The sequence below is a fragment of the Leuresthes tenuis genome, unplaced genomic scaffold, assembly GCF_036924035.1.
Source record: "Leuresthes tenuis unplaced genomic scaffold, fLeuTen1.0.hap1 SCAF_5, whole genome shotgun sequence".
Lineage (NCBI taxonomy): Eukaryota > Metazoa > Chordata > Actinopteri > Atheriniformes > Atherinopsidae > Leuresthes > Leuresthes tenuis.
Genome location: NW_027325359.1, coordinates 20440126 through 20464494, shown reverse-complemented (window position 1 = coordinate 20464494; position 24369 = coordinate 20440126). Strand labels below are relative to the sequence as shown.

Sequence of the window (24369 nt, the reverse complement as noted above, 5' to 3'; positions counted from 1 at the left end):
AGACACGCCACATTTTACTTGTCAGATAAACTTCTAGGGCCCATGTATTTTGGTCCTGGCTGTTCAGTTCTCACTCACTCAAACACACACGCGCACACAGAGGACTGTATAACTTCTAAAACAGCCAATATGTGCCTACAGGCTCTCTTGCTTCAGCCAGCTGGCTTTCTGAAAGACCACATTCTTCCATCTGCTGCTCAGCACAAAGTCACAGGAGACTCATCACTGGCTGCTGTGAGCGCGAGGAGGCTAATAATGCCAACAAGACCACTGAGCCGGCGTTGATTGACCAGTACATAATATTAAACATTAAAGGGTCAACAAGACTAACGGGCAATGGTAAATGTGGAGTCCATGTTAGTTAGTTTCATTTTTATGACACTAAAACTGAGTTTGGTTTAAGTATCTTCCTGCGTTTGCCTTAGATAGAAAAGAAAAAGAGTCAGACAGTAACATTAAATAATAGCATACATTTGACACTGAATCTTTTAGAGTAACAGATAAGAGATACTCCACTGACTCATGATGGAAACTATCAAAAACAATGCAGCGCTCTTCTGGCTTGACTTGGTTTCTCGTGCCTGGCAAGGAACACTAATTAAACGGTTGCTACAAACACCCTATTGATGTTCTAACATGCATTTAAAATTTGCCAAGTAAAAGGATGTCCACTATCCTATCCTATATGGTAGCCACTTACCCCGCTAGCTAACTGCTAACATGAGCTGGTTACTGTTTGCAAAACATGAAAACTTGAAAAAGCGGAAAAGATGAAGCAAAGTGAATGGCACAGTTAGGGGAGATATTAAGGTATATACGTGTGAGAGTTTACCTTAATTTGTGTATGTGGGGAAGCCTATGAATTCCTTATTCGTAGCAAGCATTTCTTCCACCGCAACTTCCAACATGTGTCTACACTGTGTGTATACGTGTCTGCAAACTGAGCTACATGGCTAACGTGAGCTAACAGCTGCCAGTTAGCCACCGGCTTGCTAAACTGGCTAATTAGCCTCCTCCGTCTTGAGGTGTCGCTAATTTGCCTGTATCTCAAAGTTCAACGAACAACAATGTTAAAATAAATACAGCTTTTAATAAACGGCATCGATTAACCATGCACTAAATAGGATAATAAGTAGTGGTCAACTGTCAAATTTAACGTTTAACTGTAAAAAAAAAAAACTTCGTTCATGATAAAGTTTCTTTAGAAATGTAATAATAGAATAAAGTTCTGAGTGACACTGGTTTGAGAACTTAAATTTTAAGTGTTCAAAAAAGACAACCAAATATTTTATATTCCGTGCAGTTAATGTAACATTTTATATTTACTTTTTTAAATTGAATGTTATATAATTTTCTAGGATTATAGTAATTTCATGTTTACTTTGACTTTAGAAACAGCCTAACATGATTCTGAAGTTTAATGTTTTAGGTTTATAATACCAGAAACTATTTAGTCACCTAAATCTGACAAAAAAAAATCTACTGTGATGCCTTTAAAATATCATCCTGATTTTTGCAAGAACCCCACAAGGTGAATCTTAGCCTTGAAAACACGGATCAGCATTAACTTTCAGATATAAACATACACATTTGGCAGGTTTAAACAATAAATAGATTTTTTTTCTTTAAAATGACAAACAACTAATTTGAGCAGGCTTAAAATGAATATATGAGTTAAACTAAATCAAACAGTCAAGGTGTGAAAGTGATCCTCATTGATGGAAAAAGGACTGGCTCATAAAAAGGCAATGCTTTAGTTTCATTGTTGATGTCCTCCAGTGAAGCGAATGACTGCATAACATCCCAATATCAAAGTATGTACTACAGATTATGATTCTGTGTCCCACCAAAAAATGATCAGATCCTTAGGACAAAAGTTCAGTCAAGCTGTGACGAGGTAATGCAGGTATGAGAAGTTTTAAACCTATAAAAAAAAAAAAAACTAACCTTTGCACAATAAACTGTCAGGAAATATGAGTGAGTCGGTAAATAGAAAATTTGCCATTTAATGCAACATAATTGTGGCTGAATTACAATTAATCTCATGGAAATAAATCACCAAACTGACAGACAGGATGTTTCATACAGGTATATATTACAGTGTGCCTTATCATATAATACAGTCAGGTTCTGTTGTTAATAAAAATAAGCACTGGAGAAAGTGATACTTCTTGATTTTATTGTAAATTGGACATTATGCACATTATTTAGCGACTCACGACTTGTTAATTAGGCTTGTTACGTGGTCACAGAACTCCCTGCGCTGAATGAGAGTTCAGACAATGTCAAGTCAAAAAGCCAGGAGCACTGCGAGCTTGAGATCTCACATACAAGACAGACGGTGAGGGAAATACCAAAAACAAGAACACCGAGTGGCTGACAGTGGTGGTTGCTCGTGCCAAAGACACCAGTCAATGAACCCAAAACCTTAAGGGGTTTTTTGTTTGTTTTCTTTCTTAGTAATTCAATGTATGGGACATTAACTGTGAAGTGGAGGGAGTAGTTTTTTATTTGAGCCATTATATCTGAGCTCTTTTGAAATGAAAACTACATTCTCTGAAAAATTATTAGTTTTCACCTTAATTTCAAATTTGCATCGTTTCTCATCAGGACAAACTAGAGGCGTGGTCTTACTGACAATAAATATTGCACACATGAAATTGTACTTAATATGGGTATTTTTGCATACAAGTGTTCGCCCTCGTTCCTATGTCTTCCAATGTTTCCTTGAGTTATATTTCTCCAAATACAATTACCTTTATCATAATAGATCCAGAGGAGTTAACAGTTTCTGTGTAAAGAAAGGCAGTCGTTCAATGTGTAACGCGACGTCTGGCTGCGAGACCAAACCGTTCTTTGCCTGTTTTCTCAAATTTTTTGTACAAAAATGATACAACTATCCAGTCATGCAACGTTGTTTGGGAGGGGGTGGGGGTCAGGGTGATCTGTCTGTTATCTTCTCTGCTGTTTTTAAGCATTCTGCATCTCCTTGCCAATCTTGTAGCTCAGAATCTTGTTCCAGTCGATCTTGGTGCGTGTCACAGGAAGCTGGCGGCGTAAGGCTTTGAAGGTAGTGTCCGACATGGTCTGGTAATTCTCGTTGATAGCCGTCTAAAAACAAAAAAAGAAAAGAAAGAGGAAGAAGAAGATGAACAGAAGAGGATATTCAAATTTATAGCAACTAATACATGGGTATGGAATAGTTGTAGGATGCCAGAAACATATCCTTGTTTATCATGTAAAATGTTTAATTTATAATTATTTTAAATAGCCAAGACAAGAAATGATCAACACATTATGCTTATCAGTGTTTTCTGTAAGCTTGACTCAACATTTTTCCTCTGTTTCATCTCTAAATGAAACAAACTCAGCTCACAAATGATCCTGACTAAAAATGTGACATTGTGAAGATTATCCTCAATCTAGAAGAATGTAACACAAACTTATTATGATGTCTCAGTTTAAGAAACTCAATGCATCACATTAAAAAAAAAAAAAAAAAAAAAAAAATTTATAAGAAAATGAGTGAAATTTCACAGTATTGCATTATATGCATTTTATATTAAATACAATTAATATTTTCATTATCTTCCTGTACATTTCACTTAAGAAATAAGATAAGGTGGAATAAAATAAGTTAAGGTGGAAGTTGTTCCCATTACGTCCAGTTCACTTGATGATATACCTGATAGTCATTCTCTGCAGCCTCCATGATCTTAACAAACTCCTTAGCAGTTGAAGCCTCATTCTGAAAAATGACAAGTAAGATTTATTCATTTGAGCACAAAGGAAAACAAGGTGACATACAAAAAAAAAATCAAGAGTGTGCAGTCTATCATCTCTTAACTGCAAAAGAATAAAGAAAAAAATATTACAAAGTACAATCTCCCTCAAAGCATAAAATATAGAGGATTAATTTGAGGAATGACTGCTGTAGCTAAGTGACTGAGCTATGCTTTAAAATATACTCACAGAAATCGACATGGACTCCTGAACCTCTTTGTGGCTCACCAGCTGAACATTTCCATCCTCATAGTAATGAACCTGGCAAGATAGAAGTCTACATCGTAAGTGGTCTAAAACAAGAACCAAAAATGAATGAATCAGTCAGTGACAAAATTATTCTTTTCTACAGCATGGTGCGGCTCAGCTTGAGCCATTTGGTACCAGGTACTTTTGTGCACAATCATTGGAGACTTAAAGCTTATCATCAAAGAGCATTGTGAACCTGATGAAACAATGCTTGTGTAGGACCTCAGTGCTGCTGCTGCTGAGCAGTTGTCGTGCATGAAATTGGCTTGGATCTCTGATGGAGGTGGTACCAAAAAAAGGTAGAAGGTAGATACCATCTACAATGCATGAGTGCAGTAGAAATGAGGTTTCCACTCATTGTACTGAATGACAACACATAGTGCATGTGCTCACACCCACCACTACTGACATGTCTGTCTCCTCATAGAATAAAAAAAAAAACAAAACCTGGATTTTCATGATTCCTGCAACTTGAGTGGTGGAGGGGGAGATGGTGAATTTCCATTCTGACCTCCAGCGTCCATTCCTGAGCAAAGATGTAAAGAGAAAACCAGACTGCAATCACACGTTACAATCTCTCACTTCCATGACTGGGCAACAAATTCCCTTAAATCTCTTTACAGGAAAATTCCATCAGGGAAGACCATATTGAACCTAATCTGGAGATTTGTTAGGATTATTAAAAAAAACTTAGATGAGTGTTCAGATTTTGTTCAGATTTCAGGTGCCTCGTCTTACTGTGTCATTTATTATGGTTGACTTCATTTAAGCTGTGATCAAGCTGATAATGCCATAAAATAACCAGTTTAATTTAGTTCTGCTCAAATCTTCAGAATAAAGGTTAAAGGGGAGCTCTAGGTATTTTTAAACCAAGACCTTATTTCTGGCCCTAGAAGTTCACCGAGAACAGTTTGGCGAAATTCGGCGTCCTTCAGAAGATATGTAGATTACTCGCGATCCATATAACGGAGTGAACGGGGCTTAGACGATGCAGCCTCTAAATAAGACAGTATCTGTCTTTATTTCCCTAATACTTTAAGACGAATGAATGAACAGATGCGTACTATTGCTCTGTTAGCACATAGCTACTGTTATGTGGCTACTTGCAGCTATAGGAGCTAATGGAGGGAATTCTACACACATCTCTATTGGGACGACTTCATTGACACGCATGGCTGCAGCACAGCTCATTCACTCCGGTAAGAACGTCCATCTTACTCAAAGTCGTTGTTCACGTTGTCAAAATTTGATAAATATCCTGCCATGTTGCACAAAACTAGCAGTAGCAAACTCTGCGTTAAGTTAGCCAACTGTCACAGAGCAAGGAGTAAATAAACTGTGCTCCAGGGGGGCGTGTGGATGAAGTGGTCCCTGTAGAGTGCCTGTGTAGAAATCCCTCTGTTAGCTCTCCTATAGCCTCAAGTAGCCACATAACAGCACCTATGAGCTAACAGAGCAATAGTACACGTTCGTTCGTTTGTTCGTTCGTTCGTTCATTCATTCATTCGGCTTAAAGTATTGGTGAAATAAAGACACATAATGCCTTATTTTGATATTTAGAGGCTGTATTTTCTATGCCCTGCTCTTTCCCGTTATATGGATACACACGATCGCGAGTTATCTAAATATCTTCCGTCTAGGTTTAAAAATACTGGAGTTCCCCTTTAAAGAGAAAAACCTGGAAAATTAGTTAAAGAATGTTAACCAACGTATCCATAAAGGACAAAGGGGTCCCTGAATGGTTTCCTGGGTATAAAAAGTATCTCAAAATTAATGTCTAACTGCCTTCACAGTTATTCAGTTTCATAACCATGGGAGATTTTGAACATCATTAAAACCAATAATGAGGAACAGTGGAAGAACAGGATACAAGTTCACTATGCAAATCTACTTCCATCACAACTTCCTGTTATATGTGCATTTAATCCTGTACTGAGGTATAATTATTGTTCCAATTCCAATATTGTTGCTCTTTTCTAGCTGGAAGACGCTCAAATCAGGTTGAAAAAAAAACTGAACAAAAAAAAAAAAGAGGCATAATACGTACATAATGACATAATTCTTAAAAATAAAATCCCCAAATGCCCCCAGCAGGTTCCTCATTATTGAAAAGGGGTGGTCAGTGGTTGTAGTCACATACAGGAGTTGTGAGATTATTACACCCAAGAACTCTTAAGCTCAATAAAACCCAGTAGCAAAGAGGATTGGAGCAGTTTTTATCCAATTAGATTAACACGATCAGAAACAGCTCAGCAACACTTCTGAAGGCCTGCAATTTAGCCCTCCAGATTTCAGCAACAATTAAAGTAATGAAGACTCCCGTATACATCCTGTACATATCAGGCAACATTTGTTCAAGGTTTCTGAAGAGGTAAAAGGACAATCTAAGCGGTCATGAACAATCTATTGCTGATCAAGTCTTAACGTGGATCACATTTAATTTTCAATGTCTCAAGCGTACCAGAAATTTTTGGGTTGAAACTGATGGCACTCGATGCACACGATGATGGTTTGATGTCCGTCAATGGTTTTCCCGTAAATCTGATAGGAGAAGAGAAACAATAAGTTATCAAAAGTGATAGCTTTTTGGTTTCACCTGGTCACTATCTATTTGTTTTCATATTTTCTTTTCTAATGTCCATCAACCAGAATTAGACAACAGCTGGCAATTAGAAATTACAAGATCAATCAGTAAGTTTGGACACACCTATACATATTGAATGAGAATGAGTGACCAACTTTTGACTGGTCGTGTAATTAGATTGAACTTGTCCTTTCTCAGTGAGTACAACATTATATTAGGAAATTTAAAAAAAAAGCAATAGAATGTAATTATGTCTATAGTGACATTAAATCAGTGTCACTGAACATGTTTTTTTTTTTTTTTTTTAAATTACACACAAGCCTCCGTTTTCCTACAGTGAAACAAGACTTGAATGCACAGGAGCTTTGTTTTTTTTACACCTTTTTACACAGTGTTAATTCATTTGCTGTTAGGAGGCAGGGATGGAACTATGATAATAAAATTCTGTCCATTATGATACCAATATATTAGTTTCAGTGGCTGTCAGAAAAACTATTGTACTTTTGGAGCTGGCTTGTACGTACAGTGCACACTCCACAGGGATAGTGCTCCTTGACATAGGCCCTCACGGCTGAGTCCACAGCACTCCTCCAGCCTTCCAGGGAGCTGTCAACATCATGGGGCCGTGGGTCGCTGGCCTCCTTTCTCAGGTGGTCAAACTTGAAGGAAATCTTATTCTTGGGGTCCAAGACCCGACCATTCCCTAGGTCACCATGCTCTGTGATTAAGACCTGGAATGTATGGTGGAATACAATGAGAAAAGTATGAAGAGAAGAGAGGACATAAGAGGGGAAGAAAGAGATGAGCAAGTAATATGGAATAAAGAGGAATAGAGAAAGAACTAAAGCATGTAAAAATAAATAAATAAGGCAAAGAAAAACAGAACATGATGTAAAATAGAAAAAAAGAGAAAACAGCAACCGCAGTAGCCTGAACTTTCCATCTTGTGTCTACCAGGTCAAAACTTAGCTCATCCTGCTCTGTGTCATACGGGAATTTCAGTCGGTGACATAGGAACAGAGGAACATGATGTCATCTTTACATAAGATACTGCAATCATTACTGAGGCTAACACACAGCCACATTCATTCACTGCTATTTTCAACCTTCACAGAAACTCACACGCAGCAATAAACGACAGAATAAATTACAGAAATTAAAGCATGTTTATGATTTTGTTTGAACATTTCATACAATTTAATTTCTCTGTTTTAATACCACTGACAGAATATTAGTGCAACAAATATAATGAGGTGATGAGGCACACTAAGGGATGGAATTATCTTTTTATTTCTATTTTTGATGAATTCTACATTAACTGTGATAGAAGAATAAAATAGCTTTTTGTAAACTATTTTATGTTAATTATAGTGCAGCACTTAACTGAACAGGTACAGAGTTGCTTTCTTTGATACGTATGTGACTATTGAAATCCTTATGGACATAGCTTATGAATTGTGCATGATTATCTCACTTTCTTCTGCTGTGTGCTACCTACAGTAACACACATAAATGATTGGATGGATGTCTTTGTCAGTATAAAAACACCCACGTTGTCATTCTATCCCAGAACATTAGAACCATGTGCTTAAAAGGGTTAAACATGAGCTCACCTGTTCTTCGTAGCCCTCGATTTTCACAGGGGTAAACTGGTCCAAGTTGTACTGTGCAAATGCACTGTAGAGACAAACAAAAGTTACCATATACACATTGAAAGTTAAACTCTACTTTCCTCTGAAACAGAATTTCTAAGCAGAATTTTAATAAGAACTGAAATTGTAAAGCTTGTGTGGTGCTCCTGGTCGGCAGTAGCCGGCCATGAACTAGCATGCAACAGCATGCAAGGACCAAAAGCATATTTAGCAAAGGTGGTTATATGGTGTTAGCTCATCAGTGAATGCTGACAATGTTTGGGCAATATGCATACAGATTCAAGTTAAAACTACATCCAATCATGGAATATTTGTTACTTACTGCGCTGCACCCTCCCTGAGAAGATTGTCATTGTTGAGGAGCAATCGCACATCTGAGGAGAAAAAAGCAATGTTTATTAGAGAGTAATGGGGAGTCAGAAGGAGAGGGAACAAAATTGAGGCACAACAGTTTAGCACAATGACAAGCACACTAAAAACAAAGTTACCGCCGGTCAAACTGTGTGCTATTTATGCCAGGAGAGCTAAGCTGGCACGGTAAATTAGCTCAGTGGTAGAGGCAGCAAAATCACAATGATGAAAGGGGGCAAAGTGGCAGGAGGGGACTGTGTTTTAATGTGAGTGTGAATGTCTGTCAGGCTGTGATAAGCGGCAGACAGACACCCCCCCAGTGTTCCTTGGAGGTGACGACAGTTATCTAGGCAGGAACGAGACTGTAACAATGCCAAAACACGTATACAGAATATCTCCTGAGGGGCACAACTTTGATGGTGTGGTGTCAAAATTTGTGCCACAGGGTGAGCTACAATTTGACCAAAATATCCCAGTCCTATTTTGTTTTCTCTGGTCACAGTGTCAGAGGAGCAGAAAAGTCTTCATTTTAGCACCGTGTTTAGAAATGGCAAAAAGAGAGCAAAAAGGTGCTTTTGAGCATCTTCAGCTTTGTCAAAGTACATCAGTGTAAATAAGTAAATATAGTTGGCTGCAAAGTATACTCCAAGGTATAATGCCTTGCCCACATTTTTGAAAATCAGAGCTTTGAAATGAGCATCTTCATTCATTATGAGCTTATCTCATTTCAGCTCAGACTGAACCACCGTGAGAAATGTGAGGCAACCACAAAGACAAAATCAACTGTAAAAGAATCTAAATGTGTCACGGACCAATTTTTTTGTTTGACAAAGATGAGAAAAATCCACTAATAGTCATTTTGACTAATAAGAACACTAGGACGAAACAATAGAGGATCACGTTATTTATAGCAACACTATTAGTATCCACACCTGGACCTCCTGTTCAGTTGAGATAGAGTGTTTCTCATTATTGAGCTCCTGCGTAGGATACTGTGAACATCATCACTGACCACGACATTGTACTCAGTCCATGTCACTATACTTGTGCTGACAAAACACTAATGGACTATACTGACGAGAGGCCTGAAGCATGGTTGCAACCACTATGGGTCGCAGCAGGGTGCAGCAGGATCCTGGGTGCAGTAATATCCTGGGTGCAGAGACAGTGCATGCTGAAGAGAGTTCAGCAAGTGCTTGGAGAACAAGGAGATCCCACACTCAAAGATTCTCCGATCACTCTCCTGGAAGAACCGTTCTTTGACTTCAAAACAGATGCTGAAGTGGCACTGGAAATTACAGTCACCAGTGTGGCAACAAAGCATGGATTCAGACGTCAAAACAAAATAAAAATAGCTACACGATTCTGCCTGTTCGAGGCAAAGAAGCAAAACTTAATGATCACTTCTGCAGCAGTCTTGGGTGTGTTTGATCCGGCAAGGGCAAGAACCAACTTTAAGACCATACAGAGCAGGAAGAAGATTTGAGTGAAGTCACTTGAGTAAAGGGAACAGCAGGTCAGTGGGATCATTTTTGCTTATTTCCTGCAAATTGTTTGTGCTTCATTTCTAATCGCTCAATCGTGTTAAACTGCACAACTCATATTTGCGCTCAAATATGAGTTGTATTTGAACCTTCCACTAACAGTGCAGAGACAAAAAGTTGCAGTGAGTTATGTCATGAGCTGGCATGCACAAAATCAGGATCCTTGCACTTGAACTGAAATGGGTTACACTTTCTGTTCAATGAGAACTGTATTTGTGAATAGATTTAAAAGCAAACGGCATTCTGGACAAGTAAACACAAGCTCCAAAAAGCAGCTTTGTTGCCATGTCATAAAAAGGCTATAGAAATGTGTGGACACCATCTGTAGGCACATCAGATAGAATGCCATCACTTAAAACTTATTAACGTATATTATTAAACACATATTAGTTGCAGCTCTCACCATTGAAAACTTCGTTGAACTCTCCTGGCGGGGCATGGATGACAAAGTTAGCTGCTATGCGAACCTAAAAAACAAAGACACAAAATATGGGCTCAGATTAGTGTAACATTTCCACATGAGGAATGCAACTCAAAAAATCCCTTAATCTAAGACCACAACTTAACAATTTATTCTTTTTTTTTTTATAAATTTATAAAATTACATGAAATATAATTTTTATAAATTAAATCTGTATACAGGAAGGAATCTCTGCTCAATTACTTAAGTTAAAACGGACCCACGAAATGAAGTTGAACTTTGAACTTTTTTTATATTTATATTATTTCCAGTACTGCCTTCTGCCTTGCTCTAATATAATATAATATTGCAGAGGATATAAGAGTGAAATGCAGCCAACGGAGGGTGAGATGAGACTGTGTTACTGGTTTGGAGGGTGGAGTATGGCTATTCAACGTCTGTCTCAGCTTGTGGTACAAATGAGAAATCACCTTTTCCCTTTTTTACTTCTCTTCTGCTGCAACGCACAGAACTTCCTGTTTCCAGGTCACATGTCCAACTGACAGCAAAACGACAGCACCTCCCTCCCCCGCTTGATTTACAACCATATAAGGAGATAAAAATGTGCTGAGGATTTTAGTACACACTCTCTTGCCCTACCTCTATATCTCTCTACGACTCTGTCATTGGCAGGGACAGTAGGGCTAAGCTTGGGTCTCTCTGGTCTCGCAAACTGTTGTTTCAGGACAGACTTTAATATATACGTGTGGGTGTGTGTGTGAGAGAGGGTGTGTTTAAAATTGTGTCTGTCCCGAAGGCCCTTATTAGCAGTGTGTGTATATACAGGAGCTCTGGCACTCTCAGAGCGGCAGATTGATTCTTGCTAATGAGCGATGCTAAGAGAAAGGGAAGACAGTCACAAAGGAGAACGCATATCTGTGTGTGCATGGGTGTGTGTGTGTGTGTGTGTGTGTGTGTGTGTGTGGACACGCCAAATGTTAGGATCAAAGTTTACTTGCATTAGTATAATCCTCTGTCATGAAATCGTCGTGACCCACTTATGATGAAAAATTTTAATTCATAATATAAAAAGGTTGTGTGTGCATGGCACATCCTGAGTCTCAACTCTATACAGTCACGTTAATGAACAGAGACAGAGCGCAGTGGTTTTCCATGCCATCATTGGGTATATCTCCACTTCATGGTTTGTGCATCCACTCAGTCACAAGGCCTGTGAGATGTACATTTAGTTATCCTCACTAGTCTGTAAGTGTCCACTAGTACATTTAATGTATTTATTATGTGTGGTTTGCAACTGTGTGCTGTAGGACAGTTCGAGAAACAAACTGAGGCTTGGTATAGGCAGAGACTGAATCTTAAATGGATCGGATCAGATCAGCATCAGGGGCACACAGAAAAACCTTGACTGGGATATGCCCAGTTTTGCACACACACTTAATTCATCCACTGAAGAAACTCTAAAAATCCCAGCTGTTGACCTTTTTCTCAGCAAACAATAATCAATTTTTAATTTCAATATTATGGAACGCAATAAGCACGAAGAGAAGCAAAAAGTACTCGATCTGCCTCCAAATAAGATGGCGGTTTAAGCTGTGACTTGATGGAGCTGCACTGGGCAAGCTGGAATGGCTCCTGGAGCAGCAACCTAAGAGGGTCACAGCTCTGTCACCTGAAGTGCTAGGTAATAAAAGCTATCTCTGCATTTCAGAGCTGTACACAACATGAACTTAAGGTATGCTTAATAAATCTGTGTATGGTAACCTTTATTTACCAGTTGGCTTGCAATGTAAATTAAGTAATAATTATTTAAATAAGTAAATTTTGATATTTCCTGTTTAAATCCAATTGTGAATCTGAATCGATAAAGGAACTCAGTGGAAATGCCCAGCAATACTTACCTCAGCAAAATAACTTGGTGTGTTGTGTACATTTAGCTTTTACTTGAGATTACATGAACTCTCATGTAATCTCACATAATGATGTGATATTCACTTAATAGAAAATTAGATATGTTAAGCTTTAAGCTGCTAACAAGACTCAGGTGTAGGCTGCTATTGCTCAAGCTGCACTATTGTTTCTGAGGGGAATCTTGGGGGAAAGTGTGGTAAAGCAGTTACACAACAACTACCATGAGAACTTCTGATGAACTTTCATCTTGCTTCTTACAAATTAATTTAAAAGACAAACTGAGAGCAATTTGGTTAATTCAAATATCTGACACCAGGCTTAACTCTCCTTATGATCTGATGTGGTGTCAATAAAATCTAATTCTAAAGTTTAAGCACAGCAAGGGCTCTGTTCCTATCACTGAGCACTATAAGAACAGTGTTATAGTCCAAAATAACATTATATGGGGATTTTCTTCTAACGTTTTGACTGTTTTATCTAGATTTCTCTGTCTTGCTGCTTTACTGGAGTGGAATATTCTAATTGCATCTAAAAATCCATCATTTAAACCTGCTGTCTTATTGAAGTTCAAAAGAAGCTTGAGACTTACCCAATTTGTCATTGCCAAGATGCAGGGCATGCCCTTAACAGTACTATTACAAAGAATTTAGATCTTGTCATTGATGAGGAAAAGCTAACTATTGTAATGACTTTTCAGAAGCTTTTCCCACAATGACAAGAATAAAATCGAGGTGAAACATTGAAGGTTTAATAAAGTTTTCAAATGCTTATCACAGAGTTCAAAACTCTGAGCACCCACAACAGTGACTTCAAATGAAGACTATTCAATACAGCTGTGTAAATTTTCACAGTTAATTGTCTGGTGCATAGAGCATGGGAGAAACTTGCAAAGACTGCAAGAGGATGGGAAGGCATGGTTTGACATTTAGATTCCTCGAGATCCATATAACGGAGTGAACGGGGTAAGGGTGCAATGATTAGTCGACATTGTCGACAAATATCGATAACATAATTAGTCGTTGACGTATTTAATTGTCGATAGTTGTCGGTTACGTCATCACACGTCTTTTCATGCTGTCGAGCTGAACATCATTTTTCGTACGGAGTGAGTCATCTCACTTCCTAGAGATGAAGTTTTCCTCAGGACTTTGCCACTAACTTTTTGCCAATACTCTAACATTACATAACATTAGAAGTAACAGAATGTAATAATTTCCCTCTCCATCACTCACATTAACTTCAGTTGTCATGCTGCTCCCCCTGCACTCACTGAACTGCGTTGGAGCAGGGAGGTACTTTGAGTGACCTTCTTACACAGAAAGTAAGGAAGCTAGAGTGGTCTGAGGAGTACTTTAAATCACTAAATCTAGTTGGTGATGGTGGAATCCAACAAGCATTCTTCCTATCATCATATTTTGATCCAGTGAGTGTGAATTAAGATGAGAGGCGAGTGTGAAAAAGACAGGGAGAAGAACAGGGCTGAACTGAAGCGCTTCACTGAGCAATTCACAATTTCATATACGTATGTGTGGTTTATTAACCATATATGGGTGTTAACTACTTCCTTTAAATTGTGACAGCTGATTGACCAGGAAAACGTTTTAGTTCAGAACATCAGGATATTCCCAGTAAACAGAGAGCTTCAGCTTTGTAGGACAGCAACACTCTTTCTGAACTTTAGCCATGGTTTCTCCAAGAAGTAGCGACTTGTAAGGGTAATTACTTTTTTGAAAAATAAAGCCTTTAAGTTGGTAATAATGAGAAGTTTTAAGAAAAAGAGAAAATTACCTCAAATAGAAACATGGTATAGCACCTAAACAAGTGTTGTGACTCAACAGAGCCTCAATCCAGACTACCTGAGTGAACTTCAACTAAGTGCCTAAATTTTAGATGTGTAATAAAATTGGTATTTGTGAAAGAAACTATAGCGTTACCACAAGGTGAAATATCTCAGTCTGTCAGCAGGAGAGCAGGGAGACTGGTACAGGAAGAGAAGATGGACCAACTAGCACTTGATTCCAGCACAGGCAGAACGGTTAGCTCAATCAAAATAAGTCTGTATCACAGGAAACAACTGCCTTGTCACACCAGTCTACCGTTTCTTCTTGCAGCCATACCCCCAACGCACAAAAGCTGTGCACATACAGATACTACAAGTTAATAAAAACAAAAAAACTTCACCTTTTATCTTGGTATATCTATAAACCACTGTGGGAAAAATGTTTCATGTGGCAAAAAAATAAGGTGCCGCAAGACATATCTGAGTAAATATCTGCCTTGCTGAGCATTGCATGTCCTGTGATTTGGCTACCACCATGTTCACATTGTCACGTAATGCTGAAACAAAACGTCCAACAGCCCTAAACCATACTATTTTGTGCTGGAGAAGAGGCTGAGTGTATTTTGGGCATTTCAAAAGAAAAGAAAAACACTGTATGCTAAATATGGCTCAATGACTCACAGGCACCCCACCAACAAATCTTGGACATGATCTTTCTGTTGTCTGAAACCAGGCCTTTTTTCCATCTCTTTTTTCATCTCAAGTCTCATAGTTTTCTTTGAATCTAAAAGGAGGTTGGAGTCTGGATAAGTAGCGTGGAAACGTGAACCAACTAAAGAACAGGAGCAATAATTCTGAGCCAACAGACATACAAAAAACATAGGACATAAGTAGTAGTGAGGGGTTCTTGTGTCTTTGAGCTCCTTTGACCTAGACACCAGGTGGGCCCTATTCTCTCTACTTACTCACTGTATAGTCATCCTCATATTACCCAACCACTCCTCCTTGAGAAAGGCATCCCCATAGCAAACTCCCACCTATGAGCCCATCATACACCGTCTTACGAAGAACTCCGTCTTTAATCCCAGATGATACCCATTGATGCTGAAACCACACTCATCCTAATCCTTATCAAGTCAATCCACCTGCATGAAAATTAGGATGATAGTTTAAAATCTTTCAGATAAAAAAAGCTAAAGAAATCTCTGACGTTACAATGTTCTAATAGAGACAAAGATGAGTTTGATGTGGGTGAAATATGTGGGGCTGGGTGGTGCTCTTCAGTGTGAGCACAAAAATGTATGAATAATAAGTCCAAAGGAGAATGGCAGGAAGAGAAAAATGACTGAAAGGCAGCCATGGGCTAAATCCAAATGTTGTATTAACGCTGGAGATAAATACCACAACGAGCAGAGACTGGTTGCTGTACTCTGGAAACGATTCCTAACAGCAAAAATTATGACACATTGTTAAAGAGAGTTAATACCCGTCTTTCTTTTTCATACCAGCACTGCATTTTATATCCAGAGGGTTGACAATGTCACCTGCTCTACAGTCTTTACTGAGAGTTCATATATAATTCCAGTGATTTTGCAAGTTTCATCTTGTTAACTAGAGATCACACAGACCTGCAAGTGATGAACAACATCTGAAATAAGTAATAAGTTTTCAAAATAATTTCCTTCTTTCTCAGGCAGCCATCAATTTTGGCAAATCTCAGAAGGGCACTGATGTTGCAGAAACTTGCTAAAGAGTTGCCTGGCAATCCATCACAGAGCACATGAATTCTGTTTAACTATTTTTCTGTCTGGTTATGCGGTTGCAGGAGTGACAATTCTCCTGCAAAAGAACTGGCTGCTCTTCATTCATCACCAGTGTTGTTAGAAATCTCTAATCCAGACTGGATCCTTAAAGTAAAAGAGGATCTATCAGCATCAAGTTGCAACAAATGAAGCTAACACCAAAATGCTGCAGTTCTTTGAATAGCCAGCTGAGTCACAGATCCCATATATTAAAATGCCCATTTAGACAGCATTAATAAACAGGTTTACAGGTTGCTTTTAAAAACAGTATTTAAGCCTTTAAGGCTTATTTTCACATTAATTTAAACTTTACATAGTTGAATACTACATAACTCTGATGTATTAATTAGTAACTCTTACTCTTAGTAATGGGTTAATAAGGGTATGAGAGCTCTGAGTAACAAGAGAATGATGCAGCTGCTCCCTAAAGAAAGAGTTATGTTCTCAGGTTCTCAGTCAGATTCACTCCCCGCACATCACTTCTGCTTCAAAAAGATGGATTGGGGGGGTGCATCATGGTGACAAAGTCTACCTGTTAATAAGCAGTCTATGATCTGCAAACACTGATTCTGTTGTCAAAAAATAAATAAATAAAAACAATACTCAAGTACTACTTGATACCAAAATTGGGAGCTAATTAAGATACTCAATTGCAACTGTATCAATGCTGAAAGTGCCTTCTTCATCTCTGGTAGTTCAGAGACGACTTCAACGAATTCACACAGACAAACAGCCACAAAACCCTACCGTCACCTCCAGCTGAACAGAAAAAAAAAACAAAAAAAACCCGTTCTACAACTACTTAGTCATGTTTTGTGGCAATTGGTGGAGACAGCGTGACAACAAGGAGCAACATGTACATATGCACAAGGTGTTTTATTTTTTTTGTTAAATATCTAATGATTCATCTGAACGGACGAAGAATCGGTGAGTGTTTGCCTTGCATGAGTGAGAGCCTGTTCTCTTGTCATCATAACAACGGGTGGGGACTACACAGCTCATCATCCTCAGGTTACTCCATCATATACTGCACCTGTCTGTTCAGAAAGGAACTGACCGTTGTTTTGCTCTGTCCCTTAAACTATGGTGTATTTTTCAAAAGAAACAATCACTCAGACTTGTTACTAATTAATGAAGAGGATAAGAGTGGAATCAGCAGGCAGAGATCTCCCTCCTACCAACATGAAACGTCACAGAGTTTATAAGGTAAAAACAGTGCAAAGAAGGAAGTGCTAGCTGTGTATTTCATGTACAGCTATTGCTGTGGCCCAGCATTTGCAAAGATAAATAGTTTGCTGACTCAACCTCAAACTTCTTTAAACTCTGCAGAAACAGATGCACTGAAGTGCAGCAGTTCTGTCTGCAGCATTTTAAAAATAGGGACTGAAATTACAAAATTCAATATACCATGCTGTCAAGGAAGAACTGCCAGTTACTACATGCCAAATGTTATTATTTGACATCCTATTTAACATCCTCAGTGATAGATGTTTTTGTTAAGTCAATCTCAACCAAGAGAAACACAAAAGTGCAGTTTTATCTTAAAGTATAGGATTCATATTCTATTTTATTTTGACAAAACATTTTTTGTGATGTAAGTCTTTACTCAGATGTTACCCTTTAAAATAAAATGTGTTGGATTTAAGGCAGTGTAAGTGGTGCTTCTGTTTTTCCCTCCCCTTTAAAAATAAATACCGTACAACTTTAAAAGGTAGCCTATTTAATAAAACCTTTTTTCCCCTTCTTAATTTGTCCATTTCAGTTGGTGAATTCTAACATTTTTTTTAAGACTAAGACACATTGCACCACACATACATGCTAATACACAGACAAACTACAGACCATGTATAAATACCAACACATGGCAAGACATGTACCAGTATACAAACCAACACAATGTGCAAGATCACACACACACATATCCAATATTTCTCATACAAAGAAAAATAGACAAACAGATCAACTCATCAATTTACGTGTACCAAGATGCAATCCAGGTTTTTGCCACTTCAAGTAATGCCACTTTTACATGCTTTTCATTAAAACATGTCAGCTCTCAATTATCTTCGCTTCCCATTTCGCTGTCTGATTATCACGTTTTAACCTCACCTCATAGGTTTTTTTTAAAAGTGACTCTAAACACATTTTCAGTTTCTTTATGCAGTAACTTATATTCTGTCTTTACAATAACTACTGGATATTCAGCATACGCATGCAAAAAGCACACTTTGGACCATTTTACATCAGAAAATAATCATTCAACATTTAGGATTTGGTGGTTGTTTTTATGTATAAAGCCTTATTGTATCAACTAACGACTATTTTGATAGTCGTCTAGTCATCGATTATTGAAACGATTGATCGACTAATCGGTTAATTACTAATTAAAACAATCCAAAACTGAAAAAGGATACATTCAAGCCATATTATATCTTGACATTTAACATTAACTGAAAATGCTAAGAAGATGGCTGGCAGTAATGCACCAACAGTCAAATCAATACCAAACAGTGAACAAGTAAAAAAGAATACAGCGTGGTTGTAACTTTGGGCTGTGAAGTTGAATAATACCATTTTAATGTTGCACTTTAATGTTAAACTCCAAGACAACTCCGCTTATTTACCTAGCAGGCTACGCTAACAAGCTAAATATCTAAATTCCACGGTGAGACCGTGTCTCCCAGAGCTCCAACTGCTTCCTCTTCAAATGTTCATGCATGACAAACCCCGTGATACGTGAGGTCGGCTTTACAAAACTCTCCTGCTTTTATTTACCATAAGGGTCATGAATCTCTAAGCAAAGATAGGTAGGAAGTGATATGACTCACTCCATACGAAAAATGACATTCAGCTCGACAGCATGAAAAAGACGTGACGACGTAAATGACAATTAAATATGTCAGTGACTAATTATGTTATAGATTTTTGTCGACAACGTCGACTAATCGTTGCACCCTTATTTCCCAGTTACTGTTAGTGTTTTCTGGCTGACTTTTCTGACCATTTTTCTTCACCTTCCAGAGTGATAGTCAGCATACAATTTGTTGGAACAAACTCTGATTTTAAAGCTTAAACATTAAAATATTTCGACTGAATTCATGCACTGGTTGTTTCAATAGCTTAATCTTTTTTTTAGCTACTGCATCATTACATGTATTGCAGCATCGCTGTGAACACAGAGGCCACAATTGTTGTTTTTCCAGGAGTCTACCACATCAGCCTGGATTACACAAATATACACAGAGGAAGCAAATTAATCCTCTATCACTGTAAACATTAGTAGCATATCACAGCAAGACAATTCTTTATCAACCCCGTTTATTTTTTTTCAGCTCATCTTCACAGTAAACGCAGATTGCCTTAAAACAACAGTCTCTAACAGTATTAAGCCCAACGTACTAGCTGTACAAGTAAACAGTTACATTTAAATATTTTTACCTCTCAAGCAAAAGAAACTGATCCCAGCAACTAGAGGGAAGGGCTGGGATTTTGGGCTGTTGGTTGGACAAAACAAGTTTTCTGTCTGTACATGCCATATTCCTCTTTGTCTGTATGAAACTGGGTGTTTTTGGCAATTAAAAACTAAAATAAAAAATGACAAGCTGCTGAAACAATGTCATTTTCAAGCTGAATGAAAAATGTGTCAACCTAAGTATCATCAAGTCAGTAGAACTTGTGGACAATAAAAACTGCTGATACATAATCTTGCATTTCCTCTAAAATATAAACCTTTAATACAAGCTTTGTCTACTCACAGCTTACAGCATGTCAGCAGAGCAGAAACAAACTGCTCATATATAGAATACAGATTAGTGAGTTTGCATGCTATGGGACGATTATTGTTTACCTGATTATTTAAGCCGTTCCCATAATTAACAAATAATAAAGATGGAAGGTAAAGTTATATAAGTACTTGGTTTTTGTTTGTGGTACCTCCATTGTGAGTTACAGACAAGGGAACCAATAGCAAACAGATTGAGTAATAACGGTTTCCTGTAATGCTCATGTGGTTTCTTTGCTGTAATCAAAAAGCTGAAAAGCTGCTACACAATTCACTAAAAGAGTTTTGTTGCTTTTCTTGGTATTTATCAAGCACCGATGGCACTCTTCCTGCTGTTTAATAATTTACAATTGGCAGAGCGTTTTGTAATTTCCAGTCAAGGAGCTTCCAGGTTGATTCTTTTTTTCTTACTGAAAAATGAGAATCACAGCTACAACAACAAAAATAAGACAAAAAAAATCCAGTCCAGTGGGACAAATTAAGTGTTTCTTAAAGAAAGCCTCCAAGGTAATCACTGTCTCACCTTGATGCCAGATCATAGAATCTAGATGCCCAGAAAAGCAGGTTTGCACATTTGTTATTCAGTGTGGGAAAGTACCTTCAGTGGAGTGCTGGAAGGTTTTCTGCCTGTGGCTCATCATTTTGTTCACTCCACAAGTCTCTGGCAGAAAACCAAAAAACATTTGGAGTTCTATTTTTACTCTCCAAATCATTAACCTGACGGTCCAGATGGTTTCTTTCACAAAGCTTCCTCTAAACAATACTTTCAGAATAGGGCTGTCACTTTAAAAATGATAAATAAATATTAAAAAAATAATAATAATTAAAAAATAAATAAATAAATCAGTCAGCAGGTGATGAACCACACAGAGCCACAAAGAAACAGTGAATGAATAGCAGCCTGCATTTTTATTTATAAGTCCGCACAACCTGTCAGGAAGATGGCTCAGAGTTGTCTCCTTAACAAAATGGCACTATTGCTATTTATATTGTTTATGCTTGCTGGCCACACAATGTTATGAGAAAGGGACATTCAATGTTATGGGAAAAGGCGCATTTCTCACCATTTAATATTATGGGAAGACGAGTTCAGACAGTCAAAACACTTTTGCTTGCTACATAGTATTATGAGAACCAAAAGACAGGAGGAGTCCTCCCCCCATCACAGAAACTCTTATTCATGAAGCTTTTCTCATAGTATAACTATATAATTTTTCTAACATCATCACACCAAAATTATGTAGATAGCTTAGAGGCTGGCAAGATGGATTCTCTGTGACTGTGATCCCGTGAATATCACAAGAAATCCAACTGCCTCATAAGGTAAACAAATCACTGGACAGTGAAACTGATGAAGTAACCTATACAATTAACTTAATCATTTATCAATCACTCTCATTGTGTCAGGCAGATGTAAATCTTATTTTCCTTCACAAACTTTAATTTCACATGGTTACAGAATGATTGATTGTTCTGTGAGAGACAGATTTCAAGTGCAAAATGCAGCTGTAGTGTTTTCATGTAAAATTGTGTGTTCATAGCAGAACACATGCAGAAGATGGGCGCATGAAATAAGCCACTTGGCCCCACACTGCACATAACCAGAGAAGGAACTGTACAGCTTCCTCAACTTAATGTTCCATAATATTGGCTGTCTGATCCTCTATTATAGAAAGGGTAGTGCACTAAATAATTTTAGAGATGTGCTGATCACAGGAAAAGGATAAAAAAAAATTTTTTTAAAAATTCAAAGGTATTCCATTTTATTTCTCAACATTTCAGCCCTCATGCCTTCCAGAATATCAGCGCAGTGTGTCCAGTTCTTAACCCATCAGCCAAGCAGGACACTAATGGTCATTCTATCAGCTCAACAAAACATGTCATACAGCAGCTTCACACTGATGGGAACCAAGGCAGAGTGACCATTCTCTTTGTTACAATAACTTCCAAAGGTGTTACCAGTCTACCCACAGGTTCATAAGCACACATTTCAAAATATCTATGCTAGGTCATGTGCATTACAAAGAATTGCCTTGAGTTACTACTGGCACCCTGCAACAAAATTCTGAGCTCACAGCTGATGTCTGTTTGTTGATGGGTGTGATGCAGTCACACTCAGTGGTCAAGTGAGCTGTCTGCACTGCAAAAAAAAAACAACTTCTGGCTCATACTGATGAAACAGGGCAAATTAAAGCGAAACCTTGTGCTTACTCTTAACAGTGTTTTAAATAACCTGGAAAGTAACATCTAAGCAAACTACGAGCTACTAACAAGAATACTCATAATGACTTACTGTAATATTAACAAGCTCTGTTAAGAATACTGAAAGCAGGATGTGGGCTTACAGCACAGGGTATCACATGTAGACAGACTTCCACGTATGTAAAACACTCAGAATGACTGTAAAGCTGTGAAAAAGACTTCACATCTCAGCAACCAGTAGAGCTTTTGAATATGCAAGTAATAACTGAATGATACAGTAAATGATCGAATTGTTCATTAATTTATCAATACCCCTGATAAAACAGCAAGTAGATGACCATCACACTAGTATGCTCCTCAGATGTCTGTTTCCAATATTCATGGTCAGAACGCACGAACAGCTTTTTAACGACGAAAACGTCTAATTAAGAACTAATGTTGTTTCTGGTTTGTGTGTACGCCGCGCGGCTTCTTTTAAGGAAATGAGAATTTGAACAGAGCTTGCACTGTCAGACACGAGAAAGGGTGTCATGGGGTGTGAACCCTGCTAATATTACGAGGTTTATATTTCAGTTTCCTGTTTCAAGAATATTCATTTAAATCCTTTAGTCATACATATACAGTTTCTCATGGGAAAGGGGTTATGAATGCAGTTTCAAAATATAATTGCTTAACGTAACATTAACGGATATCCTTGAAGAAAGCGAGCTTATAGTTCCCACATCTTTCAACGCTAATTTCCAGACATTCGGGAGTTAGCAAGCCGGTGTATGGAATGATTTTGGTGGCTCAGCTTTCGCTGATAATAAGTTACTCTAAAAGATAGTCTGACAAAACAGCACTTCCAACGTATTTATGTATAACGACAGAAAAGCTGTCTCAAACTGAAAAGGGCGTGTTAATGCCTTGCTATCTGTTAGCAGGCTACAGCTATGCTAAACTAACCATGCTAGCGATCTTTGGTGTATGAAAACTTCCATAACACAAGTAACTAGAAACACTGGGGTGCAATGACAAGTCCACCGAACGAAAGCGGTGACGGGGGTAGGCTCAGGTGAATTAGGAATATGTTCACGCTTCCTATTTTGAGTCAAGACCGTACAAGGAGCCTCCGTTTGAGATTCGCAAATGAGCGGAAGTTGAGCTAAAAATAATAAGAGCAGAAGCAGCAGCGGCTGTGCTGAGGCCTGGCTTTTTCTCCAAATTTAATTACGCCAACTAACGACATGACGCACCGAAATGTGCAATCATATACAACTCAAAATTGTAGTTTTACTATTTTCCATTGAAGCTCAACCTGTAAATATTAAAAATCCTACCTTTTCCTCATCGGATAGCTGCTCCTCATGATCCGCCATCTTTTCTTCCGGCACCACCAACTTGTCAGTTCCCCGTGACGTCATTACATGGGTGGATTCCCATCCTGGGTCCAGCGCTCGTCGTTTACGTTGATGCTCAGTTACTGTTTGGCTCAATGATTGTAGCAGTAGTCATAGTAGTTTGGGGCTATATGAAACATGGGTAATTGCATAATTCGAAGCTCATTTTCCAAATGTATATTAACTGCACTATTCATTTGCAGATACATTTAATCATAGTACCCTATTATAGGCAATATGTTTGACAACTTCTGACTTGATTTTAAATTTTTTTTTTTTTGCATCGCCAGTCGATTTTTTGTTTTTATATTTTGTTTTTATTTTTTTATTTATTTGTTTTATTTATAACCCGGTCTCATTTACATTTCCAGTCTTTGTCTTGTGCTGCCTGATTGGAATGTGCTCTGAGAATCACATCCAAATACATTAATTCTTAAAATCCAAGACGTTCTTTTTATCATCTCAAAATGTTCATGATGAGTTTGTTTTTCTCTATATGAGTTATAAAACAGATATTTTCCCTTAGAAAGTATTACCTATACTCAGAAGTTCAAGGCATTTAGGATTAAACTACTGTGAAATTTGATTACTTTGATTGCTGACATACATGAGGAGAAATGTACGTTCTTGCTTGTATTGTATGGGACACTGCTGCAGAAGACATGAGTCTAGAGCAGAAACAGGAAAGGTCATTGGGTGGAATGTGTGTGGACATTGCAGTAATATGGCAATGACTATAAGGCTATTCAAATGTAACAGATAACTGTATATTTTTATGAAGATTATTAATTTTGTCATGTGCTCCATAGATCTTAAAGAGAATTACGATTTTCAGGAGATTCTGTTTTGTTGTGTATGCCACACTTTTTACCACTAGATGGTGAGGTTAGACCATTTTCTGAAGATGATAGGTTGAGTTTCACTGTGATTAAT

The 24369-nt window shown here is 37.9% G+C and overlaps 2 protein-coding genes across 6 annotated transcripts in view; both read right to left on the bottom strand.

The window, feature by feature from the left end:
- LOC140307517 (suppressor of tumorigenicity 7 protein homolog) overlaps positions 1-944 on the bottom strand; it is a 58148-nt gene extending 57204 nt beyond the window's left edge. For all 5 annotated transcript variants that reach the window (XM_072386442.1, XM_072386443.1, XM_072386446.1 and 2 more), the window contains exon 1: positions 833-944. The gene's annotated coding sequence lies outside the window, so the exon portion shown is untranslated. The remainder of the gene's footprint in view (positions 1-832) is intronic.
- A 1046-nt stretch (positions 945-1990) lies between these two features.
- Positions 1991-23449, bottom strand: LOC140307512 (F-actin-capping protein subunit alpha-2). Its single transcript, XM_072386433.1, has 10 exons — positions 23377-23449; positions 10567-10630; positions 8591-8642; positions 8230-8293; positions 7141-7347; positions 6494-6573; positions 4480-4558; positions 3973-4044; positions 3686-3748; positions 1991-3111 (listed from the first exon to the last, which is right to left on the bottom strand). Exons 1-10 carry the CDS (start codon positions 23413-23415, stop codon positions 2971-2973), a joined length of 861 nt encoding a protein of 286 aa, XP_072242534.1. The 5' UTR covers positions 23416-23449; the 3' UTR covers positions 1991-2970.
- Positions 23450-24369: the final 920 nt, after the last annotated feature.

What these genes read in the sequence shown, in the direction of transcription:
- LOC140307512 (XM_072386433.1), bottom strand. Translation starts at nt 23,415, where the DNA reads ATGGCGGATCATGAGGAGCAGCTATCCGATGAGGAAAAG. An exon ending in AGCTATCCGATGAGGAAAAG is followed by an intron (nt 10,631 to 23,376) that starts GTAGGATTTTTA and finishes TTTGTTTTTTAG; the next exon opens with GTTCGCATAGCAGCTAACTT. An exon ending in AGGAGTCCATGTCGATTTCT is followed by an intron (nt 3,749 to 3,972) that starts GTGAGTATATTT and finishes GTCATTTTTCAG; the next exon opens with AATGAGGCTTCAACTGCTAA.